Source organism: Phyllobates terribilis, unplaced genomic scaffold (genome assembly GCF_046119375.1).
Source record: "Phyllobates terribilis strain yellow unplaced genomic scaffold, ASM4611937v1 Scaffold_9__5_contigs__length_417890890, whole genome shotgun sequence".
Lineage (NCBI taxonomy): Eukaryota > Metazoa > Chordata > Amphibia > Anura > Dendrobatidae > Phyllobates > Phyllobates terribilis.
Window position 1 is genome coordinate 360,333,917 of NW_027362769.1, and position 19,269 is coordinate 360,353,185.

The 19,269-nt window shown below is 48.4% G+C and overlaps 1 protein-coding gene and 1 pseudogene across 1 annotated transcript; one reads left to right on the forward strand and one right to left on the reverse strand.

Annotated features, from left to right (window-relative positions):
• Window positions 1-15,806: 15,806 nt before the first annotated feature.
• Window positions 15,807-17,352, reverse strand: LOC141161365 (histone H2A type 1-like). The gene is made up of 3 exons (XM_073646172.1): window positions 17,328-17,352; window positions 16,968-17,116; window positions 15,807-16,058 (listed from the first exon to the last, which is right to left on the reverse strand). Exons 1-3 carry the CDS (start codon window positions 17,350-17,352, stop codon window positions 15,807-15,809), a joined length of 426 nt encoding a protein of 141 aa, XP_073502273.1.
• Window positions 17,353-17,446: 94 nt separating this feature from the next.
• Window positions 17,447-17,828, forward strand: LOC141161077 (histone H2B 1.1-like; annotated as a pseudogene).
• The last annotated feature ends 1,441 nt before the right edge of the window (window positions 17,829-19,269 follow it).

Here is a 19,269-nt window from a genome sequence, read left to right on the forward strand (position 1 = left end):
CTTGTCCCCGGCAGAACTGTATGATCAGTGCCACCACCTTGTCCCCGCCAGAGCTGTATAAGTGCCACCACCTTGTCCCCGGAAGAGCTGTATGATCAGAGCCACCTCCTTGTCCCCTGCAGAGCTGTATGATCAGTGCCACCACCTTGTCCCTGCCATAGCTGTATAAGTGCCACCACCTTGTCCCCGGAAGAGCTGTATGATCAGAGCCACCACCTTGTCCCCGCCAGAGCTGTATAAGTGCCACCACCTTGTCCCCGGAAGAGCTGTATGATCAGAGCCACCTCCTTGTCCCCTGCAGAGCTGTATGATCAGTGCCACCACCTTGTCCCTGCCATAGCTGTATAAGTGCCACCACCTTGTCCCCGGCAGAACTGTATGATCAGAGCCACCTCCTTGTCCCCTGCAGAGCTGTATGATCAGTGCCACCACCTTGTCCCCGCCAGAGCTGTATAAGTGCCACCACCTTGTCCCCGGCAGAGCTGTATGATCAGAGCCACCTCCTTGTCCCCTGCAGAGCTGTATGATCAGTGCCACCACCTTGTCCCGTGCAGAGCTGTATAATCAGTGCCATCATCTTGTCCCCGGCAGAGCTGCATTATCAGTGCCACCACTTTGTCCCCTGCAGAGCTGTATGATCAGTGCCACCTCCTTGTCCCCTGCAGAGCTGTATGATCAGAGCCACAACCTTGTCCCCTGCAGAGCTGTATGATCAGTGCCATCACCTTGTCCCCTGCAGAGCTGTATAATCAGTGCCATCATCTTGTCCCCGGCAGAGCTGTATGATCATTGCCACCACCTTGTCCCCGCCAGAGCTGTATAAGTGCCACCACCTTGTCCCCTGCAGAGCTGTATGATCAGTGCCACCACCTTGTCCCCTGCAGAGCTGTATAATCAGTGCCATCATCTTGTCCCCGGCAGAGCTGCATTATCAGTGCCACCACTTTGTCCCTTGCAGAGCTGTATGATCAGTGCCACCACCTTGTCCCCACCAGAGCTGTATAAGTGCCAACACCTTGTCCCCGGCAGAGCTGTATGATCAGAGCCACCACCGTGTCCCCTGCAGAGCTGTATGATCAGTGCCACCACCTTTTCCCCGCCAGAGCTGTATAAGTGCCACCACCTTGTCCCCGGCAGAGCTGTATGATCAGAGCCACCACCTTGTCCCCGGCAGAGCTGTATGATCAGTGCCACCACCTTGTCCCCGGCAGAGCTGTATGATCAGTGCCACCACCTTGTCCCCTGCAGAGCTATATGATCAGTGCCACCACCTTGTCCCCGGCAGAGCTGTATGATCAGTGCCATCATCTTGTCCCCGGCAGAGCTGTATGATCAGTGCCCGTATATCCTGCCGTCTCTAGATTATAGTGTGTTCATGGAGCGGCTCCAGAGTTATAATGAATAAGCTTTTCCCCACATCTCCGCATAGAGCTTCGCTGTGTCCCGATCACACCAGTGCAGGTGACCGATCAGTGTAATCAATGGAGGGAAGGGGCCGATGTCCTACAGAAATCTAATTCTTACATCATTCTAATCAATCACCACTTGTAACCTGCGTCTTTATTAGTGAAAGGTTTAGTGTGCGGTTATTACTTCGATGTGAGAATTGGAGAATAGAGATGAGCGGTGTTCGACTAGAACTGTTCGCCAATCTCAAATTCAAGCTGTTTTGGGCGGTGTTCGAGTTGTTCGACGAACCCGAACGATTTGCAAAAAATTCGGCTGTTCGAGGTTATGTTCGATAACTGTTCGTGCACCAAAAGCGTGTCCTGCATGTCTGGCGCTATTTAGAGCACCAATCATGCAGGGATTGTCTGCCACTCACTGTAATGCCACAGCCATGGTGGTTGTGGCATTACAGTGATTGCCCAAATCGATGGGAACAGTGCCAACAGTGAAACATGAAAAGCCGGCAATACAGCAGCGGCATACACCGGTACCCGACAATTTAGAACCGAAAGAATAGAGCTTCACACATAGATTAGATAGATAGAAACATGTCAGCCACATATATATGAAGTACAGTGACACCCGTAGCCGGACCCTTTTTGGTGGATGCTGGTGGTTGTAGTCTCAGTGGCGACGACCCGGTTCCGTGGCTCAGGGCGGTCAAACCAGTGGCGGAACTATTTATGTGGTTTTGATGTTTAAATGTCCGACTACGCCACCCGTGGATTGCGGTCAGAGTGAACCGCCGCTCCAGGGCAGACCGCTGAGGCTGGTGTTGTGGGTGCAGCAGAGCGTAGCATAACTCCCCACGGGAGGAGTATAGCCTCAGGGCAGTGTATGCGGAGGATGGGGGTGATGGTGCAGGGCAGCAGCAGTAACGAAACGGAGTCAGTGATGCAGTCCAGGGCCTTTACTCACAGTTCTTATTATCCAGACCACGTCTGCAGTTAACGGCTGCCCACGTCGTACTGTGCTCACCAGGTGAGGGGCTCAGACAACTCCCAGATAACTTTGGAGCGCTTCACAGGACACCCTTTGTGTGTCCTTTGTCTGGCCTTTCTTACCAACCCTTCTGTCCGGCTGCCTCGGGCCTCCTCTTGGTAAACTTGGCGCCAGTTTCCCTGACCCTATGTGGTGCCTTCCTAGCGGGTGTAGCGAGGGGCTGCGCCACATAAAATGTCACAGCCTCCTGTTTCTAGCTGAGGGTCGTTTCCTGCCTCCACTAGTTTCGGGGACCGGTCTCCCCCTTTGGCCTGACCCCTCCACGCAGGTGGATTCGGGCGTGCGGTGGCGACTCGCCCGTCCGCGCCCCTGGTATCCCTTCGTTCCTCGTTCCTGGAGCCTTCTCCGCTCCTCTTCCTTCCTTCTCCCTCTTCCAGGCCTGGGCCTCTGTTACTAGGCCCGCCTCCGGAGCAGAGCTCATGCAGAGCCCCTGCTCCCTGCCACTTCTGCTCAGACTTCTCTGCACTGAACTAAGATGGTGCCCACCTTTTAGACTCCCTTCTCAATGCACCCAGGAACTGCTTCCTCCCTGCTCCTGCACTACAGGGTTCCCCTTCCTCAGTGTTCCCTCCCCCACCTCCAGCCAGGGACAGGGACTGTCGTGCCCATCTCAGGGGCATATTGGTCGCCCTGTCCAACGGCAATGTGGTGTAAGGCATGCAGGTGTCGGGTCCTGATCCACACTCCATCCTTACCTGAGAGTGAGATATCACACCTCTGGGTGAGGTGCAATACCTCTGTAGCAACCGAGCCCTCAGGGTAATACAGTTCCATTTGTCTTCAGCCTAGGTGACGTATTGCGATACAGGGCCGTGATTTTGGCTATAAAAGGTTCCCCTAGACCCCTACCCCAAGCTTTTTAAGAGAATCATATATGGCGTGCCAGGAGACTCTATGGAATGCTTTCTCAGCATCCAACGAGAGTATCTAATTACAAATTTTTAACTGCATCTAGCCCAGTCAATACTTTGTGCCTAGTAGCAGTGTCTGCTAGTCAGCGGATTATCCCGGCTGTTAAGCAAGCTACACCACCTGTAGTTTTGACACTTAATTTTTTCAAAGGAAATGCTTCGGGACCACGGGATACTCAGTGAAGAGCATCAGGAGGCACCCCAAGGCATAGGGGCTGGGACTGGCAGTAGGATGCCTTGCGGTGGACAGCCGAGCTCGATCCTTATAAAAGCTTTTTAACTGCAGCAGCTTTAGTGGACGCTACTGGAGCTGGAATTACGCGGCTGCTGGCATAAGATAAGATATACTTTATTTATCCCGGAGGAAATTGCGGTATCACAGCAGCAGAACACAGATCTCGAACATGACACATATGATAACATAACATTTGGAATGCTTTAGACATTGCTTTTCAGACATTTGTTAAACAACCCCATAGGTGTTGGAACAAACGATCTCCTGTATTTTTCCTTTTTACACCTTAGTTGTATTAGGCGATTGCTGAATGTGCTCTTCTGTTTCGCAAACAGTTCATAAAGCGGGTGTGTGTTGTTGCCCATTATAGCTCTGCACTTCTTCTTAATCCTATCCTCTACCACCTCTTCAAAAGTCCCAAGCTGTAGGCCCACTGTCGCGCTAGCCTTCTTTATAAGTTTGTTGAGCTTGTTGGCGTCAGCAACACGCACACTGTTACCCCAGCAAATTATTGCCGCAAAGGTGGCACTAGCCACAATGGATTGGTAGAACACCTCAAGCATTTTGCCACACACATTAAAAGACCTTAACTTCCTTAGGAAGTACAATCTACTCATCCCCTTCTTGTAGACCTTCTCCATGTGGCACTTCCAGTCTAGCTTGCTATCCAGGTAAACCCCCAAATATTTGAAACTGTCCACCATCTCCACATCCTGACCGTCAATGGTAACAGGTAGGCATACCTTCTTGCACCTTCCATAGCTCATCACCAACTCCCTGGTTTTCTTAACATTTAGTTCTAGATGGTTAGCCTGGCACCATACTACAAAGTCCGCAACCACCCTTCTATATTCCTCTTCATCCTGGTCCTTCCCAATACCGCCAACTATCACAGAGTCATCCGAGTACTTCTGGAGGTGACAACGGTCTGATTTATACTGAAAGTCAGCTGTGTACATTGTAAAGAGGAATGGCGACAGCACTGTTCCCTGCGGGGCTCCGACACTGCTCAGTACACTATTTGATGTAGCCGTCCCCCACCTAACAAACTGTGGCCTATCCGACAGGTAGTCAAATATCCAATTCACAAGTCCCTCATCCACCGCCATTTTAATCAACTTTCCACGCAGTAAGAGTGGCTGTAATGTGTTGAATGCACTAGAGAAATCAAAGAACAAAGCACGCACTGTGGTTCCATCATTGTCCAAAAAGGAATGTACTGTTTGTAGCAGAGACGCTACAGCATCGTCCACCCCCAGCCCCTGCCGGTACGCAAACTGAAGAGCATCAGTATGCGCCATCACCCTCGGACACAAGTGAGCAAGTACTATTCTCTCCAAGGACTTCATCGCATGCGATGTTAAGGCCACCGGTCTATAGTACCCCGGGGAAGCCGGGAAGGTAGTCTTGGGAACCGGCACCAGGCAGGAAGTCTTCCATAGCACTGGTACTCTCTTTGATTGTAAGCTCTGGTTAAAAAGATGCTGGAAGACAGTACACAACTCATTTGCACACACTCTGAGGACACGTGGACTGAGACCGTCAGGCCCTGCTGCTTTGCCAATGGCCAGCTTACTAAACTGGTCCCTCACGTCATTTTTGGAGACCGAGAAATGATCTATTTCACCCCCTGTTAATTTAGCTAGTTGTTCCCCGGCCTCCTCCCCCTTCCCTGCTGCTACCGCACCTTTATTGCTGAATCTATTGAAGAACTCATTCATTTCATTAGCCATTCTAAGTCCACCACCCCCCTGCTCCGACCTTGCCTTAAACCCAGTCACTAGTTTCATTCCAGCCCACACCTCTCTGGAGCTTTTTTGTGCAAATTGATTTTCTAATTTAACTCTGAATGCCTCACGGGCAATCTTAATTTTCCCCTTTAGGTCTCGCTGTATAATTTTCAATGCGTCCTTGTCCTTCCTTTTAAAAGCCAGTTTTTTCATGCTTAGTAAATGTTTCAACTCTTTTGTAATCCATGGTTTATTGTTTGCATAACACCGAATCTCTTGAACAGGTACTACAATGTCCATACAGAAGTTGATGTAATCAGTAACTCTGCCAGTAATCTCATTAACATCACAATTCTCTTTCATGGTACACAACACCTCCCAGTCTGTACAATCAAAGCAGTCTTGTAACGCCTCCTCTGCTGCTGGACACCACTTCCTTATCTTTTTAATTGTCACTGGTTGTTTGCGGACGTCTGGTTGGTAAGCAGGAGACAATAGTATGAGGTTGTGGTCAGATTTCCCCAGGGGGGGTAATGCAGCCGATGAATAAGCATTCTTAACATTAGCAAAGAGGAGATCCAGTGTGTTGTTGTCCCGTGTAGGACATTTGACATATTGATAGAACTTTGGTATTGCAGATGAGATCTTTACTCGATTGAAATCCCCAGAAATTACAGTTAGAGAGTTTGGGTGTTTAGTCTGAAGCCGGACCATCAGCCCTGACAACACATCCCCAGCAGCCTCTGGGTTCGCACATGGTGGTATATACATCACAACTACAATAACAAGAGTGAATTCTCTAGGCAGATAGTAAGGCCTGAGGCCCACTGCTAACAGTTCAATATTTGGACAGCAATGTTTCTCCTTAACAGCTACATGCCCCTGATTGCACCATCTGTTGTTAATGTAGAGTATCACTCCTCCACCTTTTTTCTTGCCGCATCTAACTCTCTCTCTATCAGCCGAACCATTTGAAAGCCTGGTACCGAGACACATGAATCTGGGACCTCCTCATGCAGCCAGGTTTCTGTAAAGCACATGAGACTGCATTCCCTAAACTCCTTCTGGGTCTTACTCAGAGCCAGCAGTTCATCCGACTTATTTCCCAGCGATCGTACGTTACCCATGATAATGGATGGGACCACTGGTTTAAACCTTCTCCTCCAGGACTTGATCTTCTTGCCTGCTCTGCAGCCTCTGAAAGGTCTCCTTATTTCCCGTGGAACATTCAGTATTGCCACTGCTGGAGAAGACTTTATCCTGCGCAGTTCCAGAAGACGATCCCTAGAATACACTGCTCGTTTAGCAACAGACCTAGGGTCCACCATCCCGTCATTGTTTCCACCCGTCACACCAGTCCTCTCCATGGCAAATCGTATGCAGTGACCTCCACCTCTCACATATGGCTGTATCCTTGTCACAGGCTGTGGGTAGCAGCATGCATCCTTCAGTAGCATTAGCTGAGATGGTCTGTATTGCGTGCCCCAGAGTGTCTGTACCTGCAGGAGACTTGTAAGTGGTGGAAGAAGATCCAGGTGCATATCTCGTGCTGTGTGCCCAGCAGCAGTTGATAGTGTGGGAAGTGTTGTATCTTCCATCCCCAATAGACGAGTATACAGGAACATTGCAATCCAGAGAAGGTAATAAAATAAAATAACTGTAACAAAACTGTAACTAAAATAAAGTAGAAGCTTCTGCTGCTGCAATGGGCTGCCAGTAGTCCGGCGCCGTATTGTCTCCACAATCTAGCAGAGAGGCAGACAGGCATGTCCACCCCCTCCGGAGTCAGAAAGTGAAGTGAAGAACAGTGAGACTTGCCCTCCAATAGATCCTTGTAAATGGATTTAAAGTGTATTCATTCAAATTAGAGAGACAATTTAAATTAAAAAGCTTAGAGCTGCCTCCACCACAGGGGGGCTCGCTCGACCCACCAGCGGACAGGCACCAGTATTGGGAGAGGGGGGCTGGCTGTCAGGGTTCACCGCGGCTCTGGCACAAACCCGGCGACAAGGAGGTGGCACGGGCAGGAGCGGACTGAGCGTGTCGGCTTCTCACTTTTTGGATTTTAGAAGGGCATGACATGCCTATATCTGTGTCTCCCCCTCCTTTTACTCCTCCACCTCTTTTCTTTTCGCATGACTATATGTACTTGTCACTTTTTCATGTGTTAGTTGTGTCTTCAGAGCAGTTTGTCAGCTTTTGGACACCTTTGGAGGTGTTTTCTATGTGATTCTATGTAATTTTGTTTGCCTGCCATTGGTTTTAACGGTGTTCGAAGGTGTTCGACGAACAGTTCGACGAACAGTTCGGCGAACACACGGGTGTTCGACGAACCGAACCGAACTCGAACACTACGGGGGTGGCTCAACACTAGAAGGAATTGAGGGTAAACTGATTAAATTTGCTGATGACACAAAGCTAGGAGGGATAGCTAATACTTGAGAAGAGAGAGAGAGGATTCAAAAAGACCTAAATAAACTGGAGCATTGGGCAGTAACTAACAGTATGGTTTTTAACAGGGAAAAATGCAAAGTACTACATCTGGGCAATAAAAAAGAAAAAAGCATATACAAAATGGGAGGAATAGAGCTAAGCAACAGTACATTTGAAAAAGACTTGGGTATACTAATAGATCATAGACTAAACATGAGTCAACAGTGTGATGCAGCAGCAAAAAAGTCAAATACAATTCTGGGATGTATTAACAGAAGCATACAGTCTAGATCACGTGAAGTCGTTATCGGACTTTACTTTTCTTTGGTCAGACCTCATCTGGAATACTGCGTCCAGTTTTGGGCACCACATTTTAAAAAAGACATCGACAAACTGGAGAAAGTTCAGAGAAGAGCGACCAGAAAGATGACCGGTCTGTAAACCATGTCCTATGAGGAATGGTTACAGGATTTGGGAATGTTTAGCTTGCAAAAAAGAAGACGGAGAGGAGACTTAATAACTGTCTACAAATATCTCAAGGGCTGTCACATTGTAGAAGGATCATCTTTATTCTCATTTGCACAAGGAAAGACTAGAAGCAATGGGATGAAACTGATTGGGAGGAGACACAGATTAGATATTCGAAAAAACTTTTTGACAGTGAGGGTGATCAATGAGTGGAACAGGCTGCCACGAGAGGTGGTGAGTTCCCCTTCAATGGACGTCTTCAAACAGAGGCTGGACAGATATCTGTCTGAGATGATTTAGCGAATCCTGCTTTGAGCAGGGGGATGGACCAGATGACCCAGGAGGTCCCCTCCAACTCTACTATTCTATGAATATATACCTGACAGGAGCCCATAGATTCTTCTGGCTCCAATAATATACACCTGACAGGAGCCCATAGATTCTGCTGGCTCCAATAATAAATACCTGACAGAAGCCCAAACATTCTGCAGGCTCCAATAATATATACCTGACAGGAGCCCATACATTCTCCTGTCTACAATAATATATACCTGACAGGAGCCCATAGATTCTCCTTCCTCCAATAATATATACTTGGTAGAAGCCCATACATTCTGCTGGCTCTAATAATATATACCTGACAGGAGCCCATAGATTCTGCTGCCTCCAATAATATATACCTGACAGGAGCCCATACATTCTGCTGCCTCCAATAATATATACCTGATAGGAGTCCATACATTCTCCTGCCTCCAATAATATATACCTGACAGGAGCCCATAGATTCTGCTGGCACCAATAATATATACCTGACAGGAGCCCATAGATTCTGCTGCCTCCAATAATATATACCTGACAGGAGCCCATACATTCTGCTGCCTCCAATAATATATACCTGACAGGAGACCACACATTCTCCTGCCTCCAATAATATATACCTGACAGGAGCCCATACATTCTGCTGCTTCCAATAATATATACCTGGCAGGAGCCCATACATTCTCCTGCCTTCAATAATATATACCTGAAAGGAGTCCATAGATTCTGCTGCCTCCAATAATATATACCTGACAAGAGCCCATACATTCTGCTGCCTCCAATAATATATACCTGGTAGGAGCCCATGCATTCTCCTGCCTCCAATAATATATACCTGACAGGAGCCCGAAGATTCTCCAGCCTCCAATAATATATACCTGAAAGGAGTCCATACATTCTACTGCCTCCAATAATATATACCTGACAGGAGCCCATACATTCTAGTGCCTCCAATAATATATACCTAATATATACCTGACAGGAGCCCATAGATTCTGATGCCTCCAATAATATATACCTGACAGGAGCTCATATACTCTGCTACCTCAAAAAATAAATACCTGACAGGAGCCTATAGATTCTGCTTCCTCCAATAATATATACCTGACAGGAGCCCAAACATTCTGCTGTCTCCAATAATATATACCTGACAGGAGCCCAAAGATTCTGCTGCCTCCAATAATATATAACTGACAGGAGCCCATACATTCTCCTGCCTCCAATATTATATACCTGGTAGGAGCCAATACATACTCCTGCCTCCAATAATATATACCTGACAATATACCGACAGGAGCCCATAGATTCTCCTGCCTCCAATAATATATACCTGGTAGGAGCCCATACATCTGCTGGCTACAATCATATCAACCTGATAGGAACCCATAGATTCTTCTGCCTCCAATAATATATACCTGACAGGAGCCCATACATTCTGCTGCATCTAATAATATATACCTGACAGGAGCCCATAGATTCTGCTGGCTCCAATAATATATACTTGACAGGAGCCCATCGATTCTGCTGCCTCCAATAATATATACCTGACAGGAGCCCATACACTCTGCTGCCTCCAATAATATATACCTGACAGGAGCCCATAAATTCTCCTGCCTCCAATAATTTATACCTGACAGGAGTCCATACATTCTCTTGCCTCCAATAATATATACCTGACAGGAGCCCATACATTCTCCTGCCTCCAATAATATATACCTGACAGGTGTCCATACATTCTGCTGCCTCCAATAATATATACCTGACAGGAGCCCATAAATTCTCCTGCCTCCAATAATTTATACCTGACAGGAGTCCATACATTCTCTTGCCTCCAATAATATATACCTGACAGGAGCTCATACATTCTCCTGCCTCCAATAATATATACCTGACAGGAGTCCATACATTCTGCTGCCTCCAATAATATATACCTGACAGGAGCCCATACATTCTGCTGCATCCAATAATATATACCTGACAGGAGCCCATAGATTCTGCTGGCTCCAATAATATATACTTGACAGGAGCCCATCGATTCTGCTGCCTCCAATAATATATACCTGACAGGAGCCCATAGATTCTGCTGGCTCCAATAATATATACTTGACAGGAGCCCATCGATTCTGCTGCCTCCAATAATATATACCTGACAGGAGCCCATAAATTCTCCTGCCTCCAATAATTTATACCTGACAGGAGTCCATACATTCTCTTGCCTCCAATAATATATACCTGACAGGAGCTCATACATTCTCCTGCCTCCAATAATATATACCTGACAGGAGTCCATACATTCTGCTGCCTCCAATAATATATACCTGACAGGAGCCCATACATTCTGCTGCCTGCAATAATATATACCTGACGGGAGACCATACATTCTGCTGCCTCCAATAATATATACCTGACAGGAGCCCATAGATTCTGCTGCCTCCAATAATATATACCTGACAGGACCCATACATTCTGCTGCCTCCAATAATATATACCTGACAGGACCCATACATTCTGCTGCCTCCAATAATATATATCTGACAGGATCCCATACATTCTACTGCCTCCAATAATATATACCTGACAAGTCTCATACATTCTTCTGCCTCCAATAATATATACGTGAGAGGATCCCATACATTCTGCTGCCTCCAATAATATATACCTGACAGGATCCCATACATTCTCTTGCCTCCAATAATATATACCTGAGAGAATCCAATACATTCTGCTGCCTCCAATAATATATATCTGACAGGATCCCATACATTCTACTGCCTCCAATAATATATACCTGACAGGAGCCCATAGAGTCTGCTGCCTCCAATAATATATACCTGACAGGAGCCCATAGATTCTGCTGCCTCCAATAATATATACCTGACAGGAGCCCATAGATTCTGCTGCCTCCAATAATATATACCTGACAGGAGCCCATACATTCTGCTGCCTCCAATAATATATACCTGACAGGAGCCCATACATTCTACTGCCTCCAATAATATATACCTGACAGGACCCATACATTTTGCTGCCTCCAATAATATTTACCTGACAGAAGCCCATAGATTCTTCTGCCTTCAATAATATATACCTGACAGGAGCCCATACATTCCCCTGCCTCCAATAATATATACCTGACAGGAGCCCATAGATTCTGCTGCCTCCAATAATATATGCCTGACAGGAGCCCATAGATTCTGCTGCCTCCAATAATATATACTTGATAGGAGCCCATAGATTCTGCTGGCTCCAATAATATATACCTGACAGGAGCCCATAAATTCTGCTGCCTCCAATAATATATACCTGACAGAAGCCCATAGATTCTACTGCCTTCAATAATATATACCTGACAGGAGCCCATACATTCCCCTGCCTCCAATAATATATACCTGACAGGAGCCCATAGATTCTGATGTCTCCAATAATATATACCTGGTAGGAGCCCATACATTCTCCTGCCTCCAATAATATATTCCTGGTAGGAGCCCATAGATTCTGCTGCCGCTGCTTCGGGCAACGCCGCGTCCGACCTCCACAGTGCGCACAGGAAGCAGTCCTAGGGAGATAACGTCATCGCCCTGAGACTGACCTCCTGCGCACGGACCGGCAGTGTTGCACTGCGCATAGGAGGCAGAGGGTCACTGCCGTAGCAGGCAGAGGAGGGAGATCGCTCTCCCTGCTTTGACCTTGCAGAGGGCCCATCACTAATCATATCGGCAGTGCTGCCGATATGATTAGCAAACCAGGGGGGCAGGGTGTGGGGCTTGGGGGCGTCGCCATCGGGACTCGGGGCCCACCCGGGGTTTTCCCGATCCTCCGGTGGGCCAGTCCACCCTGCCTACAGCCTCTCCCCACATCTACTCAATCATCCTCCTCCATAACCACGTTCTCTACCATTACGGAAGATCAACTTTCCTATTTACTTTCCAAATCACACCTCACCACCTGTGAACTTGACCCAATCTCGTCCCACCTCATCCCAAACCTTACCACTATCTTCATCCCAACCTTAGCCCACCTTTTCAACTTGTCATCAACAACTGGCGTCTTTCCCTCATACTTCAAACATGCCTCGATCACACCCAACCTCAAAAAGCCCTCCCTTGACCTATCCTCTCTGACTAGCTATCGACCCATATCACTTGTCCCCTATGCCTCAAAACTACTGGAACAACACGTTCATTCTGAACTGTCCTCCCACCTCTCCTCCTGCTCCCTCTTCGACCACCTACAATCTGGTTTCCAATCGCACAATTTTACTGAAACTGCACTGACTAAGGTCACCAATGTTGTGGTGACCCTTCTTTGTTATTAGGGAGAACTTTGGAATAGACAGCAAAGGGTCTTCACATTGCCAGTGAGATTCAAATTAAAATACTTCATCGATGAAGGGAGAGAGACAAAATCCATGCGATATGCATTGTCAGCAGGTAGAGTCTTCTGTGTGGCAGCTAAGACTCACCACCTTTATTAGCTAGACAAAACGGAACTACAATTGTTACATACAACTGAACAGGAAACCAAAATAGACAATCAGTGATAACACACTTACCTTGGCCCAACGTAAACCTTCTTGTCAGGGAATTCACAGGAAACCAGTATCTTAGTCAGAGATTCCATGATGCAAGTTTTAAGCAGAGGCTTCAGACTTAGCAAAAATATAAATTGTTTTCCTAAATAAATAATGAAGCTAGATATAAAATATTAACCATAACACCAATGGCCTACTAACAGACAATCCAAGCTACACTACTCTGTCCTCCTCCTCCTGGACCTGTCATCTGCCTTTGACACAGTGGACCATTCCCTCTTACTCCAGACTCTCTCATCTCTCGGCATCACAGACTTGGCCCTATCCTGGATCTCCTCATACCTAACAGACCGGACATTCAGTGTCTCCCACTCACACGCCACTTCCTCATCTCACCCTTTATCTGTCGGTGTCCCTCAAGGTTCAGTTCTAGGACCCTTACTCTTCTCCATCTACACCTTAGGCCTGGGACAGCTCATATAGTCTCACGGCTTTCAGTATCACCTCTATGCCGACGACACAGAAATCTACCTCTCTGGACCCGATATCTCCTCCATACTAACCAAAATCCCACAATGTCTGTCCGCTATTTCATCCTTATTCTCTGCTAGATTTCTAAAACTTAACATGGACAAAACAGAATTCATCATCTTTCCCCATCTCAACCCCCACCAACTGAACTATCTATCAATGTCAATGGCTGTTCACTCTCCCCAGTCCCTCAAGCTCACTGCCTTGGGGTAACCCTGGACTCTAATCTCTCCTTCAAACCACATATCCAAGTCAGTTACACTTCCTGCCGACTCCAACTTAAAAATATCTCTCAGATCCGCACATTCCTCAACCATGAATCTGCGAACACACTAGTGCATGCCCTCATCTCCTGCCTCGACTACTGCAACCTCCTGCTCTGTGGCCTCCCTTCCAACACTCTCGCACCCCTCCAATCTATCCTAAGCTCTGCTCCCCGACTAATCTACCTGTCCCCCTGCTATTCCACAGGCTCTCCTCTCTGTCAATCTCTTTACTGGCTCTCCATTGCTCAGAGACTCCAGTTCAAAACCCTAACCATGGCATACAAAGCCATCCACAGTCTGTCTCCTCCATATATCTCTGACCTAGTCTCCCGGTACATACCTGCACGCAACCTCCGATCCTCACAACATCTCCTTCTCTACTCCTCTCTTATCTCCTCCTGTCTCAATCGCATACAAGATTTCTCCTGTGCATCCAACCTACTCTGGAACTGTCTACCCCAACATATCAGACTCTCGCCTACCATGGAAACCTTCAAAAGGAACCTGAACCCACCTCTTCCGACAAGCCTACAACCTGCAGTAACCCTCGCTCCACCATACCACTCCACTACCAGCCCTACCCTCAACTACTGTATCCTCGCCAATCCCTTTTAGATTGTGAGCCCTCGTGGGCAGGGTCCTTGCTCCTCCTGTACCAGTCGCTGTCACGTTTTGTTCAAGATTATTGTAATTGTTTTTGCTATTTATTCCCCTTTTTTCACATGTAATGCGCCATGGAATAAATGGCGCTATAATAAATAATAATATTAATTTTAAAATAAATAAAAAAATAAATACATACTTACCGCTCCTCATTCTCCGCTGCTTCCGTCTCTGCAGCACGTCTCTCTCATCACTTCAGCCGCTGCCAGCTCCACTCTCTGACACAGCGTGGTGCGTCATCATGCCGCTGCGTCAGACTAGGGAGGAGGAATGATCGGAGAGGGAGTGTCACATGACGCAGAGAAAAATAGTTTTACAGCACAGGACCCAGCCTGCCTCTTCATCCTTCATATATGCAGACATGCCTGCACACACACAGTACGCAGATATGCACACACACACACAGTACGCAGACATGCACACACACACACTCACAGTACGCAGACATGCACATACACACACAGTACGCAGTTATGCAAGCACACGGTAAGCATACATACACACACGTGCACATGGTACACAGATATGTACACATATAATAAGCAGACACGTGCATACAGGCATACGTACATATTTGAACACATTCTTTAAAACACATAAAACAGACATAAATATGTATACACAGTCATACACACACACACGTTAAAATTATTTTTATCATGGGGTTTGGGGAAGCCGGCAACAAACCTCACTCACCTGCCTCGGTCTGTGTCCTGTCCAGCAACTCCTCAGGCATGAGTCAGTGCAGTGCTGCTGGCGTGTCACAGATATGACCCTGGACCATCAGAGGTCCAACTCGCCATCAGGCCCGGACCGCTTCCACGGCATCTGTGTAGGACTACTGGCGCTGCTTGATTGCCGTCACTTCCTCTGACATGGCCATGCACAGTGCACTGTGCGGCTGTGTCGGGTAGTAATGCTGTGGTGGGGCGATACACAAGCACAATTATAGGCGCAGTGTCGCCCCTGCCTTGTCATTACTAGCAGACACAGCCGCACAGTGCACTGCGCATAGCCTTGTCAGGTGAAGTGCCGGTAATCAAGCAGCGCCAGAGGTCCTGCACAGATTAAATGAGTCCTCTGCAGCAAATCATACAGTGGAGCAAGGATCGTGTACACAGATAGATCTATATACCGTCTGGTACACAGGTGTCAGCAGACCCTAGTGTGGACCATCGCCTGCTATCTGCGGTGCGGGCTCTTATGAGGAGGATGTGGTGGCTCTTAGAAGAGCCTTTAGTTGTTATGACAGATGTAGACGAGCGGCGCTCACTTGCTCGCCTTGCTGCTCTCGGTCTTCTTGGGCAGCAGCACGGCCTGGATCTTTGGAAGGACACCTCCCTGGGCAATGGTCACCCCACCCAGCAGCCTGTTGAGCTCCTCGTTATTGCACACCGCCAGCTGCAGGTGACAGGGGATGATGCGGGTCTTCTTGTTGTCCCGGGCATCATTGCCGGCCAATTCCAGGATCTCAGCAGTCAGATACTCCAGCACAGCTGCCAGATAGACCGTGTAACGGGTCTGGGAGGTGGAACCTCTGAGCTACTATACAAAGGTGCAGTCCTTGTAAGGAAGCGGGTGGCTCCCAGGGAAGGCGGGCAGGTAGTCACGGCAAGTGACAGGAACAGTCTCTGGGTAGAAGGGCAGGAGGTCACGGCAAGTGACGGGAACAGTTTCTTGACAGACGGGTGGTCACGGTAAGTGACAGCAGCGTAAGAGTCTCTAGACAGGCAGATGGTCACGGCAAGTGACAGCAAGGTAAGAGTCTCTAGACAGGCAGGTGGTCACGGCAAGTGACGGCAGAGCCTCCAGGTAGGCTAGCAGGAGCTTAGCAGGTGAGCGCTCCCAGGTGAGTGGGTAAGAGTCTCTCGGCTGGCTGGCAGGTGGTCACGGCAAGTGACGGCAGCACCTCCAGGTAGGCTAGCTGGCGGGTAGCAGGTGAGCGCTCCCAGGTGAGCGGGTAAGAGTCTCTCGGCTGGCTGTCAGGTGGTCTCAGGCAGGTATCAGGCAGGTGCTTCCTGATCCACCGGCGGACTGGTCCATAGACAGACTGGCGGATGCAGGTAGACAGACTGTTGGACCGCAGAAATGCTAGCAGGTAGACAGAGCTGGAAAGCAGACTGGCAATGGGACCTGAAGGCTGAAGCAGAGATGAAAGGCTTTGCAACAACTTTGCTCGGGCACCTCCATTTTGGAGGAGGTGCCTTATATATGGGAGCTCCACCGGCAATTGGCCGGGGATTCCTTAGGACGGCGCGCACGGCCCCTGTAAGAGAGAGGGAGCGCGCGCGCGCGCGCGCCCTAAGCACAGTGCCCGGGAAGCGACGAGCGCTGGCAGCAGCGCGGGAAGAGGACGCCGAGGACTGAGCAGGGAGGTGAGAGGAACGGCGTCTCTGCCTAGCAGGAGGCAGGGACGCCGACGATACAGACCGGAGCGCCGGCTCCGACTCTCTCGGCATAATGGCCCTTGCGGAGAAGCCTGTGCACACGGCCGACTGGGAACTGGAGTCCTGCCCGGGATGAGCGGGTCTTTGCCTTAGCACAGATTTTGCCTCCTTGTTTGCCGCGTCCAGACAACGCTGTAATAGTCTCCAAAAAGTCAAAATTAGAGGAAGAATTGAACTCTCCAATAATGCCGTTTCTGTCTCCTCAGTCGCTTTTTATCCGCTGCTGCCCCGACCTCCTGCCTTATCATTGGATGGATCTGAAGCCGCCAAAGGAGAGCAGACTTGTAGAAACACCAATAAGACGTAGCGGGCTCAGCTTACGAAGGTCACATGACTTTCTTACCCAGTAGAAGAGGAGCAAACAGCATTGCTCATTTGCATGTGTGGCTATAAATACCGCTGCGCTGGAGGAGCAGGAACATTGTTCTCTCTTCTCCGAGTTGTGATCTCTGTATACTCACCATGCCTGATCCCGCCAAGTCTGCGCCAGCGCCCAAGAAGGGCTCCAAGAAAGCCGTCACTAAGACTCAGAAGAAGGACGGCAAGAAACTTAGGAAGAGCAGGAAGGAGAGCTACGCCATCTACGTGTACAAGGTGCTGAAGCAGGTCCACCCTGACACCGGCATCTCCTCCAAGGCCATGGGCATCATGAACTACTCTGTCAACGACATCTTCGGGCTCATCGCATGGGGAATCCTCCCGCCTGGCTCACTACAACAAGCGCTTCACCATCACGTCCCGAGAGATCCAGACCGCCGTGCACCTGCTGCTGCCCGGAAAGCTGGCCAAGCACGCCGTGTACGAGGGCACCAAGGCCGTCACCAAATACATCAGCGCCAAGTGATCTGCTTCGTCTGCTGCTCCGCCATCACCCCAAAGGCTCTTCTGAGAGCCACCACCGCGTCTACATCAGAGCTGTGGCTGCTTCTGTGTTCTCTCCCGTCTCCCCGAGTTGTCTGGCCACATAGCCCGGGTCTCTGTCTAGTGACAGGGTAAATAGCAGGTGGCCCAAGTAGAAATGAAGGCTAAGGGCTAACGAAGAAGATGGCGAAAAAACTGGGGCTGCTTTTGGGTTCTCCTTCACAGCTCAGCACTTTCACCAATGCCCTTGTGATTTCAGATGGAAGTTCAGTAACTTATTTAAGCCCTTGCTCCTCAGATCTGACTCCTTTTGGTCTCATTCCTATTTTAGGAATTGATTCGGTTTAGTTTCTCTAAATAATGAAATTACTTCACTATTTTATGAAAGGTGATTACATGAGATTGTGGTCGGTGGAGTTTATTAGTGATGAGCAGCATGCTCACCACTATTCGTTACGAGCTCGAGATGCTCGTTGCTGGCGAGTATTTTTTGAATGTTCGGGAGCTTGAATCGCCGCCCCGCATGTTTGGCGCATATTATACAGCCAATTACCATGCAGGGGTTGCGTGACAGTCAATGTCATGTCATAGCCAATTTGGTTGTGGCATTACAGTGACTGGCTGGTCGCACAGCGTCATCAGGTCTATATCAGAGGTCTATATCAGACCTGGCGCCTCCATGCTTGTCACAGTCACTCCGGAATCAGACAGTGTAGGGAGAACTGCTGCTGAGCTAGGGAGTAGTGATGAGCGAGCACTAAAATGCTCGAGTGCTCGTTGTTCAGGTCGAGCAAATTGGAATACTCGGGTGCTTTACCCGAGCAATGAGCCCAATGTAATTCTATGGAAAACTCAAACATTTTTCACGTGGCTCCCCCCGGTGGTTTGCAGAGGGCCTAAAAATTGGCCAAATCGAACAGTGCTCAAATGACATGGGAACAGCATGGGGAAGACCCCTGGAAGCATTTCTGACTCCCAGGTCACTGCTGTCAACAACGTTGTCAGAGTATTACTCCACTTTTACGGATTCACAATAGAACATACAAAAACAAAATTAAAATGCATTTTCCTGGGAAATATATTAAGGAACATCCTTTCCAGGGTAATGACTTGTATATAAGGCAAAATAAATAACCAAAACCAAAAATACTCCTCCACACCTTGGGCTATATTCAAAAGTAACATTTTTTATGCGTTTTTGCACTTTTGCATTGCTTTCAACAAAGACAAATGCATTCACTGGGAAATGTCATTTTAACATTTTACAATCTTATCTGGCCATGTGGTGTGTGACACATCATCAGACACATGCATACAGTGCTGAAAAGACATGGGAACAGCATGGGGAAGACCTCTGGAACCATTTCTGACTCCCAGGTCACTGCCTAAAAGTGTGCCCATCATTAGTGATAAGATGCCTCCCG